Source organism: Malania oleifera, chromosome 2, assembly GCF_029873635.1.
Source record: "Malania oleifera isolate guangnan ecotype guangnan chromosome 2, ASM2987363v1, whole genome shotgun sequence".
NCBI lineage: Eukaryota > Viridiplantae > Streptophyta > Magnoliopsida > Santalales > Ximeniaceae > Malania > Malania oleifera.
This window is the reverse complement of record NC_080418.1, coordinates 139,932,761-139,950,075: the sequence shown is the minus strand read 5'-3', so window position 1 is coordinate 139,950,075 and position 17,315 is coordinate 139,932,761. Positions and strand designations below refer to the sequence as shown.

General features: G+C 40.1%; 1 protein-coding gene across 3 annotated transcripts in view; it reads right to left on the bottom strand.

Moving 5' to 3' along the window:
* Positions 1-5,273, bottom strand: part of LOC131149469 (magnesium-chelatase subunit ChlD, chloroplastic) — a 60,648-nt gene extending 55,375 nt beyond the window's left edge. The window contains exon 1 of one of the 3 annotated variants that reach the window (XM_058099922.1): positions 4,940-5,273. In XM_058099922.1, coding sequence (XP_057955905.1) covers positions 4,940-5,215 — 276 coding nt within the window. In that variant the 5' untranslated portion in view covers positions 5,216-5,273. The remainder of the gene's footprint in view (positions 1-4,939) is intronic. The other 2 variants (XM_058099924.1, XM_058099923.1) reach the window with 2 other exon arrangements.
* Between the last annotated feature and the right edge of the window lie 12,042 nt (positions 5,274-17,315).

Sequence of the window (17,315 nt, the reverse complement as noted above, 5' to 3'; positions counted from 1 at the left end):
GTACCCTAGACCTCCAACATATAGGTCCTCCCACAAGGGTAAAGATATAACCCGTTGTAGACCTTTTGTCATCCATATTCCCTGCATAATCAGCATCAACAAACCCCACAACTAATGGACTATCCTGTTGCTTGCCAAACATGATGCCATAACTAGAAGTACCTCGTAAGTATTTGAAAATCCATTTGACGGCTTCCTTGTGCTATCTACTCGAATTAGAGAGAAACTTACTCACCACACTCACTACATATGCCAAGTCTGGTCTTGTACACACCATTAAATACATTAAACTCTCCACGACGCTAGCATAGGAGACCTTTGACATGTCTCGAATATCATTATCCGTACTTGGGCATTCAGCAGTAGACAATTTAAAGTGACTCACTAGTGGTGTACATACCGGTTTAGCATCAGCCATGCTGAACCTTTCCAACACTTGCTCCACATAACCGCCCTAAGATAACCACAACCTCCTTGCAAATCTGTTCCGGCGAATCTCCATCCCAAGTATCTTCTTGGCTAGACCAAGATCCTTCATGTCAAACTTTTTATGCAACATATCCTTTAACTGATTTACCTCAGTTAAATCCTTCGCAGCTATTAACATGTTATCGACATACAACAATAAGAAAATAAGATAACCATCATCAAGCTTCTTCATATACATGTAGCAGTCATACTCACATGTAGCCTCTCCTAATCATATAGGAATCAAATCTTTTGTACCATTACCTTGGAGGCTGTTTCATCCCGTAAATAGACTTCTTCAACTAGCAAACTAAGTGTTCTTGCCCTGGTTTACTGAATCCCTCCGACTGTACCATATAAATATATTCCTCCAAGTCACCATGGAGAAATGTCGTCTTCACATTCATTTGATCCAAATGCAAATCATAATAAGCTACTAACCCCAACACTATCCTGATGAAAGTATATTGAATCACAGGTGAAAAGATCTCATCATAATCTATTCCTTTTTTCTGTGAGTACCCCTTTGCCACTAACCGTGCATTGAATTTCTCTCATTCCTTTTCTGAAATTGCTTCCTTCTTCCTACATACCCATCTGCAACCTATCGCCCTCTTCCCATCTAGAAGCTCCACCAACTCCCAAGTTTGATTCTTATGCAGCGATTCCATTTCTTCAATCATAGCACCCATCCACCTACTGTTCTCCTGGCTGTGCACTGCCTCTTGAAAAGTAGTTGGATCATTGCAACTGATAATGAAAGCATGAGATACTAACTCTTCAAACCCATACCTTGGCGGTGGTCTAATAGTGCGTATGGATATCTCCGTATAGGAATATTGTTGACTTGTTGGTTTCCCGAACTAGAACTCCCTGCAACTAGAAGACAAAGATCATTATCTTGCCCTAAGTTTCTAACTCCACCTGCACAATATGTTCGTCTCTGGTCCAGTTTCCTAACTCCTATTTCTCTTTATCAAATTCTTGAGTATGCTTCACCATAGCTTTCTCATCAAAAACTACATCCCTACTGATCACCCCCTTATTTGTCATTGGATCCCACAGCTTGAACCCTTTCACACCCTTTTGATATCCCCAAAAAATGCAATGTCTAGACTTTGCGTCAAGCTTCGATCTCTCCTCACTAGACATGTGAACATAGATTGGACAACCGAATACCTTCAATCCAAAATATTCTACTGCATTTCCCGTCCATACCTCTTCTGCCACTTTCCTTTCTAGTGATGCCCTTGGCGATCGGTTTACTAAGTAACAAATCATACTAACTGCCTCAATCCAGAAGTTCTTTGGTAGCCCCGCATTAAGCTTGAGACATTGAGCTCTTTCAACTAAGGTTCGGTTCATCCTTTCAACCACACTATTTTGCTGAGGTATCCAGTGAATAGAAAAATGTCTCTTAATGCCCTGCTATTCACAAAACTCCGTGAACCTAAAATCAGCATACTCGGTCCCACTGTCTGACCTAAGGCATTTGATTCTCCTCCCAGTCTAGTTTTCCACTTCAACTTTCCACAACTTAAACTTGGAAAACATATCAAACTTGTGCTGCATGAAGTATATCCAAACTTTTCGTAACTATCAACAAAACTCATAAAGTAAACATGTCCACTTCTTGATGCTACTCTAACCGGCCCTTAAACATCAAAATGTATATAATCAAGAATACCTACCGTCTTGTGAATAACTTATTTGAATTGTGCCCTATTTTGTTTCCCAAGAACACAAAACTTGCAAAAATTTAGCTTACATGCTTTCATACCTTTCAAGAATTTACTCTTGTGAAGTTCTTTCATACCATGTTCACCCATATGCCCAAGCCGCATAAGCTACAAAATGATTTCATCAAATTCGGAATCTACAGCGGCAGCTCCACCTACAACAGTAGTTCCCTGCAGTGTATAAATATTTCCATCTAACTTTTGCCCTTTCATCACCGTTAGATTACCTTCGCAGACCTTCATTATCCCACTTTAGGACGTGAAATTGAATTCATTACAATCCAGAGTGCCAAGTGAAATGAGACTCTTCCGTAGGTCTAGTATGTGTCTTACATTACTCAAGGTTCTTACAGTACCATCAAACATTTTAATTCTAACACTTCTAATGCCAATGATTTTATAAGAGACATCATTGCCCATAAGAACTGAACCTGAATTTACCAACCTGTAAGTGCTGAACGACTCCTTATTTGGAGTCATATGGTAAGAACATGCCGAGCCTAGGATCCATGAGTTCGTGAGGCGATCCAACACCAACGAAACTAAAAGTACATCACCATCACAGCAAACTGAATTTTCTTCTTGAACTCCATTTGCTGATTTTGAAGTCCCTTCATGCTTTTCAACATTTTCTTTCTTTCAATCCGAACACTCCGGTTTAATGTGCCCCTTTTTACTGTACTTATACCACCGGATATCCTTTTTCTTATTGGATTGAGTTCGGGAGTTTTGACTCGATCCATTTCTGAATTTTCCTCTCTCACGATCATGGTTACCTTTCACCGCAAGTCCTTCTCCATGTGAATTTTCATCCCAGACTTTCATCCTTTGATGAAACCCCAACAACGCACTTGTCACCACTTCCAAGTTTAGGGTCTCTTTCCCCCATGTAAGAGTGGTAACCAGGTTCTCATACGTGTGAGTCGCTGGCAAGGAATCAAATCACTTATAATTTGATTAAATGCGTTGATGCGTTGGTTCAAAATTTAACCATCAACCATATTAAGCCAACAAAGACGCTGCTTAAGAAAGAGTTTGTTAGTAAGAGATTTGGACATATACCGGGTTTCAAGCTTTTACCAAACAGCCGCAAAAGAATCTTCCTCCATGACATGATAGAGCACTTCATCAACCAAACACAACCGTATTGTAGCAACAACCTTTGCCTCTAATTCTTTCCATTTAGCCTCATCCATACCTTCCGGTGGAACACCATACAAGGCCTCCACCATCTTTTGCTGCACAAGCAAATCTTTCACTCTCCTCTGCCACAAACCAAAGTTTCCGGTTCCATCAAATTTAACAATATTAAATTTCGCAGATGAAGTGCCCAATGCCATAACAACATCGCTCTGATACCAATTGTTGTGAATGAACTCGGATTTTGCACAGCGGAAGTTAAACGCAGCAACCAATGAAGAACAAATATGGAACACACACACGCAATATATATGAAAGCAAGAACAACAATGCAAAGAATTACAGGGTTCGGCAATGCCTACATCCACAGGAGCAATCGGCAAAGTTTCACTATATAGGTGTCAAAGGACACAATACAATACTTCTTACAATGATCTTCTACTCTCTGAATATACCCAAAATGGTATATTTATAAACACTTCGGAGGGTTCCCTCCAAACACCCAATCAACTTAACGTTCACATTCAAATTAAAAATATGCGCTGGGTTCCCAAGCCAAACTGTCGATTAATTGTGCCAAACCATCGTCTGTTTCAGACAAAATATAAATTGTCTAAATTCTGGAGCCAAACTGTAGACTGTTTCAGCCAAACAGTCGACGGTTTCCCTGCTGCTCCTCAGCACATGTGATTTTCCACTAAATATTCTTCCTTGTTTATGCAATCCATCAAGTATATGAGTCACATAAACACAACAGTAACTTATTTTAATATAATACAATTTATTAACATTAGTGAATGTATCTTGGGAAAGTGATATGCATCTATAGTTGATTGATTCATTCAATCGTGAATTTCATAAATTCATAATATTAATTAATTGGGTGTAGTTTGAAATTATTCTAACTTAATCATTCACAATTTAAGTATTAGAGAGTTTAACAACCAAAGAAAGGTATCTAGAGCTTTGTAGAATTGATAAAAGTCATACAATTCAAATCGGGCTGTTGGAGACAAGTCAAAAAGGAGTTGTGTTGCACTGGTTCGTGAGCTAAGGCAAAACCATGGATGGATCGAATCTTCTTAAAGATAGTGAGATTTCAATTCCTAAGCCCAATTATGAATCATGTTTGTATTTTATTTTTTTATTTTTATTTTTATATTTGTCCTAAATCCCGAACAGCCCTCAAACTGATGTCTTCCTGGACCTTTCCAGTTCTTTTTTTAAGGTTTTCTTTTCTCAGATTTTCTGGAACAACATTCAGAACAGTTCTTCTCTTCTCGTGTTTTCTGGAATAAAAAATATATATATACCCACAGGCTTAATCTTAAACACATGTTATGAACATTAGTAGCATTTTAAGAAAACCCCCATTTGATCAAAACCACTTCCATGCAGTCAATAAAGATCAACACCACCCAAGAAACTGACTTGACCCAGTTAACCAATCCTTGGAAAATGCGTAATCAACGGCCAAAGAAGAAGAAAAAAAATGTCAGATTCACAGTTGCCGTTAGAAGACAACGAACACTAGAGAGAGAGAGAGAGAGAGTGAGTTATGAAGACAGAGAGATAAAGAGGGAAGGAGTGACCTGACCGACGACAGCAGCTAAAGGGAAGTATTGTCTTCCATAGGAAGTAGCGGCTGGATTCTCGGCGGCAACAGCGACGGCGCCATTGCCGGCTTCAAGAGTTGCAGCGGCAGCACGTACCTGAAATCGAGCTGGCAGTGACAATTGGCGATTGTGAGGATGTTTCGGCCTGAGAGAAGAAGAGAAAAGAAAAGGATGCAATTTGAAAGAGGGAAGCACGGAGAATTGGATGTTAGCAAGAGAAGAACAAGCTGAAGCTGCGACTAAAACCCCCATGCTACACACGAGAGAGAGAGAGAGAGAGAGAGAGGAGTCGGGAGAGGTTCGCCTGCTTATCCGTTACCGTGCTCTATGCATAGGCATTTTTTAAAGCAAATTTCTTTCATATTTTTTTCTTTTTTCCTTTTAATCTTGAAAGCTTATTGAAAGAAAAGAATGTGAATATAAAAAATGTGTATAATTCAGTGGAGAATAAGTTCATGATTTCTTATTCTGCTGACTTCTACTATGCTTAAATAAATTTTAATATAATTTTATGTTATATTTTATTTAAATTTAATATCTTTCAAAATACAAATTCTATTTAAAATTTAAAAAATTTTAATAAAAGGAAAAGAAAAATACAAAGGAATTTACCATTTCATATTTGGTTATCAAGAAAAATAAGAAAAAAATATTAAAAATATACCCAATCTAAAAATAAAAATGTAATTTTATGAATCATTTACATTTAATTTTTCTTAATTTTTAATCATTTTAAAACAAATTTTCGTAGTATTTGATGTAGAGGAAAACTATAGTGAAAAATAAATTTTTGAAGTATAATCACCCCCTTAAGTACATCCTTATCACCTTAAATCAACATACTAGTAACATTTTAATTTTTCAACATTTTATTAACAAGTCTTTCATTGTTGTCACACTCTCTACAGATTCATCTATTGACAATACTAACATTAATAAGCATGCAAGTGAATATTAAAACGTAGTATTGATTTGATGTGTTTGTCGCTGATAAGAAGAAGTAAGTTATGAACTTTGTGAAAATATTAATAAAATTAATAAAAGTCCTTTGGACTTAATTAGTTGTATGGATATTTTAGTCTTTTTAGTATAATTTAACAACAAAAAATTAACGAGATTGTAATTTAGTATTACTATGGAAAAGCGCAAGGGATTTTTTTAGTATAATTTATTTCTAAAAATTAATTAAATTGTAATTTAGTAGAACTAGGGAAGGCACAAAGGGTTTTGATAGTTATTGTAAGAACCCGAAATATGAAAAATGGATTTAAATATTAAGAGAGGAACAAAATTGGAAATTGCTGGGTCAAAGGGCTATAAAAGGAAATTTCCTTTGTGTCCTCATTAAGAAATCTCAAATCTCTCTCTCTCTCTCTCTCTCTCTCTCTCTAAACCTCTCCCTACTCTTTCTCTCTAGAACTCTTCGCCGATCATCGACGGAATCGGAAAACGGAAGCTACCACGAGGATCGTGGAAGGATTCTCTACAACTTCTATGGATCGGAATCTCGTTTCAGAGATTTTCGAGTTTCAGCGTAAAATCGAGGTAAGGCTCGGTTTTCAATTATGATCTGGTAGATTTGTAGGTAACTGTCTTGTGAACATATTCTGTATTGTGATTTGTAGGTTTTGGAACTCGGTTCGCTGTTTAGGGACCTTGGAGTTCAGGATTTGCTTATGGGGTTAAGGTAAGGGGAACTATGTTTATATTGGTTATTTTTTAAATCGGACTCGGTGGAACTGTGGTCCACGGTCTTGTGTGTGTTTTGGCTACTCATTTGGGGGGATCTAACGGGGAAAACCATGGGTTTTTCATTATTATAGTTTTAAGAAAAAGGGGGCGACGGGATGAATCCCGGGTTTTGTTGAAAATCGAGTATATGTGTGATTTATACTGTGATATTAGGATGGTCGTGCCTTGACTTTGTTTAAACTATATTTGTTTGGAAAACCATGATTTAGATTACCAAATGAGTGTGGTTTGTTTGGTTATATGAGTATGCATGTGTGTGTAATATGTTGAAATGCTAGTAGGAACGCGGTTCCGAAATGATTCTAGGTGCTGAGAGTGTCCGGCTCTATATCCGAGGGCGTGAGCCTATTCCGGCAGATCAGGCCGAAGGGTGTGGATCCACCAGTTTAGCGCCGGTACGATGCCATGGGAGTCAGGGACTAGCCATGTGCTGGTGGCGCCGTGTTCGCTGGTTGGTTACGGGCCAACGTCGTATGTCGCTGGCCTGCTTCGGGCCGAAGAGTGTGACGACACTGAGGATTACTGATCATGTGTATGTATTGTGAATAGGCTGTGTCTAAATGGCAGTCGTATGTGTGCGTGTATGCACTGTGCAAATTAGTACTGGAATGCATTTAACTGCGTGTATGTTGTATCATGATAACACTCAAATGTCACACACCGATAAAACCTGTGTTCTTCCTTACCGAGAGGTGTCTCACCCCTGTTGTATGTACATTTTTTTATAGGTCCTTTGAGTAACCAGAACTAGCGTCCTGGTGTAGGGAGCATAGTGGCCGGTGTACTGTGTAAGCGCTTGGGTAAGTGCTAGGACTGTAGTTTTGTTAGGTTTCCATTTTGGGTTGTATTTGGGCACCCAGTGTGTACATTTTGTTAGAGCCATGTTCTGCTCTTCTATAGACTCTGGTATGGTACTGCATATTTTGATATAGAAATACTTTTTTCACTGCGTACATGATTCTGATTGGATGTGTTTAGGGTGCCTGGGAACCCCACGGGGTCGGACCCTCATCCTTTGTTTCTGTATCTATGGATGATTTGTATGATACAGGGACAGGTTAGGTTACTTTTTCAACCTTGGGTCCTATTTCAGGGTTCGGGGCGTGATAGCTTGGTATCAGAGCTAACCAGGTTACTAGATCTTGTAGACTTTGTTAGGCTTAGTTATGAGTACATACTAGAGTATAGGATGTGGATACGGGTAGAGTTGGTTGAGGGTTGTTCGGTTGCTAGACCGAGATTTGTAGACGGTATTCCGTGTTTTTCCTAGGATGACGATTCCAGTAAAAGTAGGGCAGATCATTGATGACTTTCGTGTCAATGTGATAGGACAGACCTAGACCTGGCAGGGAGTAGTTAACACGATTAGTGTAGATCATTGTGTTAACTGTATGTGTTGTAGGGATACTGATAGATTCCTATTGCGTCGCAGCATGGAGCCCAAGGATAATAACCCGGGAAGTGGCTCTGAGGAGACTGCGAGTGATGATTCTCCTTCTGTGCCTCGGGGTTTGACGAGGCAGGTATTACTGGTGATCGAGCGGAGTATGAGGAGACGCGAGCACTCTTACTGCTGCAGGGTGTACCATTGAGAGGTTCACACGCATGCATCCTCCGACGTTCTCTGGAGGACCTGACCCGAGGATGGCAAGGGATTGGTTGGAGAAGACTGAGAGGAACTTGGAGGTCCTGCACTGCACGGATAGGCAGGGAGTTCTTTATGCCACCTTCCAGCTGTCTGGGGAGGCAGGTCGATGGTGGACTACGGTGAGTCTGCTGGAGAAGCAGAGGGGTGGTCATGAGGAGATGGCATGGAGCCGTTTTAAGGAGGTGTTTTTTGACAGATACTTCCAGGCTTCAGTACGTGATGTGAAGGCAGATGAGTTTTCTGCGCTGACTTAGGGGAGTTTGACGGTGCAGGGGTATGCGGCTCGATACATAGAGCTGTCCCGTTTTGCACCATGTATGATCTTAAGCGAGTATGAGAAGACTTGGAGGTTCGAGAAGGGTTTGAGGAAGGATATCCGCAGACTGGTGGGTATGCTTTAGATCCATGAGTTCTCGGTATTGGTGGATAAGGCCACGGTGATCGAGACTGGTATTTGAGAGGATGAGGCAGATTAGGAATCGAGGAAGAGGACAGTACCTTCTGGTTTTCAGACAAGATCTCGTCAAGGATCGTGGAAGAAGAGGAGCAAGGGGTCGGGTTACCACCAAAATATCGAGCGCCAGGATTCTTAGGGGAGCCAGACTGGTGGTCGTTTTATCAAATGTCACAGGCAGCACGAGGGAGAGTGTCGGTCATTTGGGGGTAGTTGCTACAACTGTGGCCAGCCAGGCCATGTCTCGTGATTGTCGAGCACCGAGGCGAGATGTGCCTACAGTTAGTAGGGACTAAGGGGGTAATCAGATACCTCGGGGAACCGCTCAGACGAATATAGCTCTAGCCCAAGTATACTCTCTTACTCTAGCGGACGCTGAGCATGCAGGTAACGTGATGACATGTACCTTATTATTACTTTCAAATAAAGCTTCTGTTCTGTTTGATTCGGGTGCAACCCATTCTTTTGTATCTATAAATTTTGTGGGATGGTGTGGGATTGAGACTCGAGACATAAATAAGGTATTAGCTGTTACTACGCCATCTGGGAGTGTATCTTTATGTAGGAAGATGTTGATAGACTACCCAGTAGAAATTTAGGGAAAGTTGTTACCGGTGAATCTTGTGGTATACGACATGTCAAGGTTCGACGTCATTCTGGAGATGGACTGGTTGTTCTCCAGTTATGTCGTGATCGACTATCGTAGAAAGGTGGTAGTTTTCAGACCTCCTAGGGAGCAGGAGTACGAGTTCGTGGGATCGTGTGTGCGTTTAGCGCCACAGATTATGTCGGCACTACAAGCGAGGAGGCTACTCTTGGATTGATGTTAAGGGTACTTAGCTTGTGTGGAGGAACCACCGAGGGATGAGTTGAGACTCGAGGATATTCGGGTAGTCAGTGAATTCCTGGATGTGTTCCTAGATGATTTATCCAGATTACCTCCGGATCGTGAAGTGGAGTTTGCGATAGAGTTGCTGCCTGGTAAGGCGCCGATCTCTAAAGTTCCATATCGGATGGCTCAAGTAGAACTTTGGGAGTTGAAGGAGCAGCTGCAGGAATTACTGGACAGGAGATTCATTCGACCTAGTGTTTCATCCTGGGGAGCTCCAGTACTGTTTGTGAAGAAAAAGGACGGGTCGATGCGGATGTGCATTGATTACCGTGAAATTAACAAGGTAAATGTGAAGAATCGTTATTCTTTACCTTGTATAGATGATCTCTTTGACCAGTTGTAGGGGACACGGGTCTTTTTGAAGATCGATTTACAGTCAGGATATCATCAGGTGAGGGTTAGAGCAGAGGATGTAGCGAAGACGGCTTTCCGAACCAGATATGGCCACTACGAGTTTTTAGTTATGCCTTTTGGGTTGACGAATGCTCCGGCGACGTTCATGGATCTAATGAACAGGGTTTTCCATGAGTACCTAGATTGGTTCGTGGTGGTATTCATTGATGACATTCTGGTATACTCGAGGAGTATGGAAGAACACGTGGAACATTTGAGGTTAGTGTTACATATTCTGCGAGAGAAGAAGCTGTATGCTAAGTTGAAGAAATGTGAATTCTGGTTGAGTCAGATTGCGTTCTTAGGCCATGTGGTTACTGGGGATGGAATATCAGTTGATCCTAGCAAGATTGAAGTTGTGGTCGACTAGGTAAGGCCAAAGAATGTGTAGGAGGTTTGGAGTTTTCTAGGACTGGCGGGATACTATCTTCAGTTTGTAGAGGGTTTCTCTAAACTGTCTGGATCTTTGACTCGATTGACCAGGAAGGGAGTCCTGTTTGAGTGGATCAATGATTACAAGCAGTGCTTTCAGGAGTTGAAGCACCGGCTGGTTACTGCTCCAGTGTTGACCATTCCTTGGGGGAATGGTGGATTTGTGATTTATAGCGACACGTCTCTGAAGGGCTTAGGATGTGTGCTTATGTAGTAAGGTAAGGTTGTGGCGTATGCTTCTTGGCAACTGAAGAAGTATGAGAAGAATTACCCTACGCATAATCTTGAGTTGGCTGCTGTTGTATATGCACTGAAGATCTGGCAACACTATTTGTACGGGGTGCAGTGTGAGATCTTCACTGACCATAAGAGCCTCAGGTATTTCTTCACGCAGAAGGAGTTGAATATGAGGCAGAGGCGGTGGCTAGAGCTGATCAAGGACTACGATTGTACGATCAGTTATCACCCGGGGAAGGCAAATGTGGTAGCTGATGCGTTAAGTCAAAAGTCAGGACCTAGTTGTATTTGCGGTTGTAACTCAGTGTCACATCAGATGGGATTTGGAGAGCTCGGGTATAGAGTTGGTGGTTGGTGATCATCAGGCTTATTTTGTTGGTTTGGTGGTCCAACCGACCCTATTTGAGCGTATAAAAGCCGCGCAGGCTAGTGATGCAGAGTTGACAGAGGTTGTGGAAAAGGTACAAAAGGGACTGGTTAGGGAGTTTAACATCTCTAAGGGAGGTGTACTGAGGTTTGGGACTAGACTGTGTGTTCCGAAAGATGATGAGATCAGAAGGACGATTCTAGAGGAGGCACAACATTCTATGTTTATGGTACATCCTGGTAGTACGAAGATGTATCGGGACTTGCGCGAGACCTTCTGGTGGTCTGGTATGAAGAGGCAGATTGCTCAGTTCGTGGAGCAGTGTTTGACGTGTCAGTAGGTGAAAAATGAACATCAGAGGTCGGCAGGGCTGTTGCTACCTTTGCCTATTCCGGTGTGGAAATGAGAGCATATTTCCATGGATTTTGTAACCGGATTGCCGCAAGCGCTTCACGGGCAAAATGCTATTTGGGTGATCGTGGATAGATTGACGAAATCTGCTCATTTCATACTAATGAGAGTTAGCTATCCTTTGAATAGACTAACAGAGTTGTATGTGCATGAGATTGTGAGAATGCATGGGGTACCGGTGTCCATTGTGTCAGATCAAGATCCGAGGTTTACTTCTAGATTCTAGACGAGCTTGTAGAAGGCATTGGGGATGAAGCTTACTTTCAGTACAGCGTTCCACCCTCAAACTTATGGACAGTCGGAGAGGACGATACAGATATTGGAAGATATGTTGCGAGCTTGTGTGTTAGACTTCGATGGTAGCTGGTTACAATTTATGCCACTTGTGGAGTTCGCTTATAACAACAGCTTCCAGTCTACTATCGGGATGGCACCGTTCGAGGCCTTGTATGGTCGGAGGTGTTGATCTCCTTTATGTTGGGATGAGGTTGGTGAACGTCAGGTGTTAGGACATGAACTTGTTCAGCAAGCGTCTGAAAAGGTGGGTTTGATCCGAGAGAGGATTAGATTAACTCAGAGTCGACAGAAGAGTTATGCAGATGTTCGCCGCTGTGATTTAGAGTTCGAGGTGGGGGGTAAGGTATTTCTGTGAATTGCTCTAATGAAAGGTGTGATGAGATTCGATAGAAAGGGCAAGCTGAGCCTGAGGTATATCAGACCATTCGAGGTACTTGAGTGAGTGGGTCCGGTAGCCTATAGAGTTACATTACCTCCAGCACTTTCGAGGGTCCATGATGTGTTTCATGTCTCCATGTTGAGGAGGTACGTGTTGGATCCTTTGCATGCTATTGGTTATGATGAGTTGGAAATTGGGGATACTTTAGTGTATGAGGAGATACCTATTCAAGTTCTGGACCGTAAAGTTCAGAAGCTTCGTACCAGAGAGATACCGTTAGTCAAGGTATTGTGGCGAAACCACGAGGTTGAGGAAGCTTCTTGGGAATTGGAAATGGAAATACGCCGAAAGTATCCACAGTTATTTTGAGCACTTGTACATAATCCTACTATAGGTTGGGATAGGTGGTTAGTCGTCGGGAGTGTGAGTATTGTGAACTCTTGAGACTATTGTATATGCAACCACGGTATTCCTCCGCCATAAGTGAGGGTATGTATGTGTATGTATATGATGGGATTGCGCTGTGGTGATCGCCAATTCGCTCTTGAGTTGTGTCTATGTGTATGTGTATGATGGGATTGCGTTGTGGTGATCGCCAGTTCGCTCTTGAGTTGTGTCTATGTGTATGTGTATGATGGGACTACGTTGTGATGATTGCTAGTTCGCTCTTGAGTTGTTTCTATGTATTTGATTGTATGTATGAATCTTGGAATGAGAGATGGAAAATTTTGAGGACAAAATTTTTGTAAAGAGGGGAGATTGTAAGAACCCAAAATATGAAAAATGGGTTTAAATATTAAGAGAGGGGCAAAATTGGAAATTGCCGGGTAAAAGGGCTATAAAAGGAAATTTCCTTTGCTTCCTCATTAAGAAATCTCAAATATCTCTCTCTCTCTAAACCTCTCCCTACTCCTTTTCTCTAGAATTCTTCGCCGATCGTTGATGGAATCGGAAAACGAAAGCTACCATGAGGATCGTGGAAGGATTCTCTACAACTTCTACGGATTGGAATCTCGTTTCGGAGATTTTTGGGTTTCGACGTAAAATCGAGGTAAGGCTCGGTTTTCAATTCTGATCCGGTAGATTTGTAGGTAACTATCTTGTGAACGTATTCTGTACTGTGATTTGTAGGTTTTGGAACTCAGTTCGCTGTTTAGGGACCTTGGAGTTCGGGATTTGCTTACGGGGTTAAGGTAAGGGGAACTATGTTTATATTGGTTATTTTTGAAATCGGACTCGGTGGAACTGTGGTCCACGGTCCTGTGTGTGTTTTGGCTACTCATTTGGGGGGATCTAACGGAGAAAATTATGGGTTTTTCATTATTATAGTTTTGGGAAAAAGGGGGCGACGGGCTGAATCTCGGGTTTTGTTAAAAACCGAGTATATGTGTGATTTATACTGTGATATTAGGATGGTCGTGCCTTGACTTTATTTAAACTGTATTTGTTTGGAAAACCATGATTTAGATTACCAAATGAGTGTGGTTTGTTTGGTTATATGAGCATGCATGTGTGTGTGATATGTTGAAATGCTAGTAGGAACTCGGTTCTAAAATGATTCCAGGTACTAAGAGTGTCTGGCTCTATATCCGAGGGCGTGTATTTTATCGCCTGCCATGTGGACAAGAGTGTCCGGCTATATATCCGAGGGCGTGAGCCTATTCCGGCAGATCAGGCCGAAGGGTGTGGATCCGCCAGTTTAGCGTCGGTACGATGCCATGGGAGTTGGGGACTAGTCATGTGCCGGTGGCGCCGTGTTCGTGGGTTGGCTACGGGCCAACGCCGTATGTCGCAAGCCGGCTTTGGGCCGAAGAGTGTGACGACACTGAGGATTATTGATCATGTGTATGTATTGTGACGGGGCTGTGTATAAATGGCCGCCGTATGTGTGTGTATATGCACTGTGTAAATTAGTACTGGAATGCATTTAACTGCGTGTATGTTGAATCATGATAAGACTCAAATGTCACATACCAATATAACCTGTGTTCTTCCTTACTGAGAGGTGTCTCATCCCTACTGTACGTACACTTTTTTACAGGTCCTTCGAGTAACCGGAACTAGCGTCCTGGTGTAGGGAGCGTAGTGGCCGGTGTACTGTGTTAGTGCTTGGGTAAGTGCTAGAACTGTAGTTTTGTTGGGTTGCCATTTTGGGTTGTATTTGGGCACCCAGTTTGTACGTTTTGTTAGAGCCATGTTCTGCTCTTGTATAGACTCTGGTATGGTATTACATATGTTGATATAAAAATACTTTTTCCGCTGCGTACATGATTGTGATTGGATGTGTTTAGGGTGCCCGGGAACCCCACGGGGTCGGACCTTCATCCTTTGTTTCTATATCTGTGGATGATTTGTATGATATAGGGATAGGTTAGGTTACTTTTTCACCCCTAGGTCCCATTTCGGGGTTCGGGGCGTGACAGTTATAGTGAAACTATAAGCCCATTTGAAGATTCTTTGACCTAACAAGTGGTATCAAAGTTTATGTTTCGTAACTTTGGGCGAAAAAATATCACAGAACCATAGACCCATATGCCAAAAATAATCAAAATAATAATAAAAAAATTAAAATAATCACTCCATCGGCCTCTAATTAAAGTTTATCTTTAATTGACAGTGACCACGTACAAAATAATCACTCCATCGGCCTCTAATTATCACGGGGAAGCCTCTCCTAGACTCATGTGCCCAAAATAATGAAGGGCCCTTCACTTATATTCTTTGTTTCTTTAGTTATTTTGGACTTTTTAGAAATTATAAAAATGTCATTTTATTTTGAGTTTTTCCAAATTTTAAATATTTTCATGGAAAATATGAAAAAGAAAGTATTTTTAAAATCTTCTTTTTATTTAACACTAGTTTTACAAAATTTATATATAAAAAAAGGTGTTAAAGCTAAATTTAAAACTAAAAAAATTAACAACTAAACGGCCGAAAAATGAGCTACCTTGTTCAACTCTTGCTATGAAAGAGCCCTCAATAATTTGCACAGTTTTAGGGCGTGTTTCAATTCAAAAATGAATTTTGGTCGTGTTTGAGAGGATGAATTTCGGATTTTGAATTCGAATTTGGATGGATTTGGACAAATTTCAATATAACTTTATACATCATCTTATTCAAATTCAATACAGCTCCAAATTCAAGTCCTCTCTGAACATGAAGTTTAGGAATTCATTAAGGGATGAGTGGAGCAGGAAAGATAATGAAAATGACCACCACTATATTCAAAATTCGAATCCAACCTAATGAATATGGTACTCAATTTATGAGCAACTAGAAAATATAGTTTTCTAAACCTAGTTTTTTAGTTCACTTCATGTTTAGGACATTTCTTTTTTATCTCTTGAAATATTTTGATAGAAAAGATCAAACGTCATAATAAACACATTTAGGGCTTTGTATACAAGCTCACACTTAAATCATTTTATCAAAGATAATGACAGACATTCGTCTACATTTCTGCTGCATTTTGGGAACATTAATTTCATATATTGAATTTGAATTTGTATAGATTTATATAAATTTTAATATAATTTTATAATACATTTCATCCAAATCTAATACAAATCCAAATTCAAGATCTCTCCAAATAAGGGGTTAAAAACATAAATTTTAAGTCTTAAAGTTGAATTAAATTTCCAAATTTTACAATGGCCATATGAAAATTTGAGACTTGAAATTTAGGATAAATTTTGACTTCAAAATTTACAATTCAAGACTAAATCATTGAATATAGTTTCCTCTTTGGTGTAGATAAACAACACCCCCCCCCCCCTTTCTTTATCATCAATCTCCATCCATCTCCTTTACTTTCACTCTCTAAATTTCCGACTCCGTTTGGAACTCAAAAAATATTTTAAAAAATATTAAAAAGTCTTCGTTTTCATATTTGATTATAAAAAAAAAATCAAAATCAAAATCAAAAGAAAAAAAAATTCACCAAATTTATAAACAAAATTTTGATTCTACACATCATTAATATTTCATTTTTCCTAATTTTTAGTCATATTAAAATAATCTTTAATTTTTAATAATATTCAATAGAGAAGGAAAATATTTTAAAAAAAAAGAAGAGTTTCCACTATATTTTCTTTTTCTTTTCTATTTCTTTTTTCACATAAAATTATTGATCATGGACCCTAAAAGATTTGGAGAAAAACTGGAAAGAGATAAAAATCACAAAGTTGTAAAACGAGATTCAAATCATCTCGACTATCACGGCAATTATTGGGGATAGGCAATTCAATTGAGCCCACATCTCGTCTATCTTCTTTCCCATCTTCCTTCTCATGCTGCAGCCATCATCACCAGCTTCCATTTGCATTCAATAAGCTCTGAACAAATGCAAATAAAACCATTTGTTGTTTGTTTGGTTGGCAGTATCCTATTAACCTAATTTCATCAGGAGGTCACTCCACAAAGAGTCCCTTGTTCAATTCAATGAACCCTAGGGATTCTATATGGTACAAAACAATGTAAAGGATTGAAAAATAAAAAGGAAGAAAAAGGATCAATCACTTTAAAGCCATAAATTAACCAAAGAATTTGATTCGTATTGTTACTTGCCTGAAAAAATCTCATAGGTGGCTTGCGTGTGTTGGGGTTGGAGGGGGAAATTAGCCCTTTGTAAACTAACCCAAATCCAAAATAAAACTGTCTTTAAATACAAAATTAATACAGGGCGACAACAACAAAAACAACCAGTTATGAAAGAGAGTTATTAACTCGCGATACTACCTACCATTGGTACTGTGATGAAAACCCATTATTAACTTTCACAACACAGCACATTCTCCATTCCTCAATGAAATTAACATATCACTAGTAGTCATATACAAAAATCAGATGCAGCCTGAGAACTCAGCTATGGTGGCTGATGCACAATTGATAAAATGTACAAGAACATGCCCAAAGCACAAATATGAGCGTCCAACAACATAATAAGAGACTAAGAAAACACCACAGATATTTTGTGTGAAACAAATCTAAACACCCAAGAGACATTAAACAACTAGTGCAACTCCAAAGGCCTGCAAAACATGAAATAACAGTGCAAATGCAAGTGCAGGTGCCAACAGATAAAGTTGCAG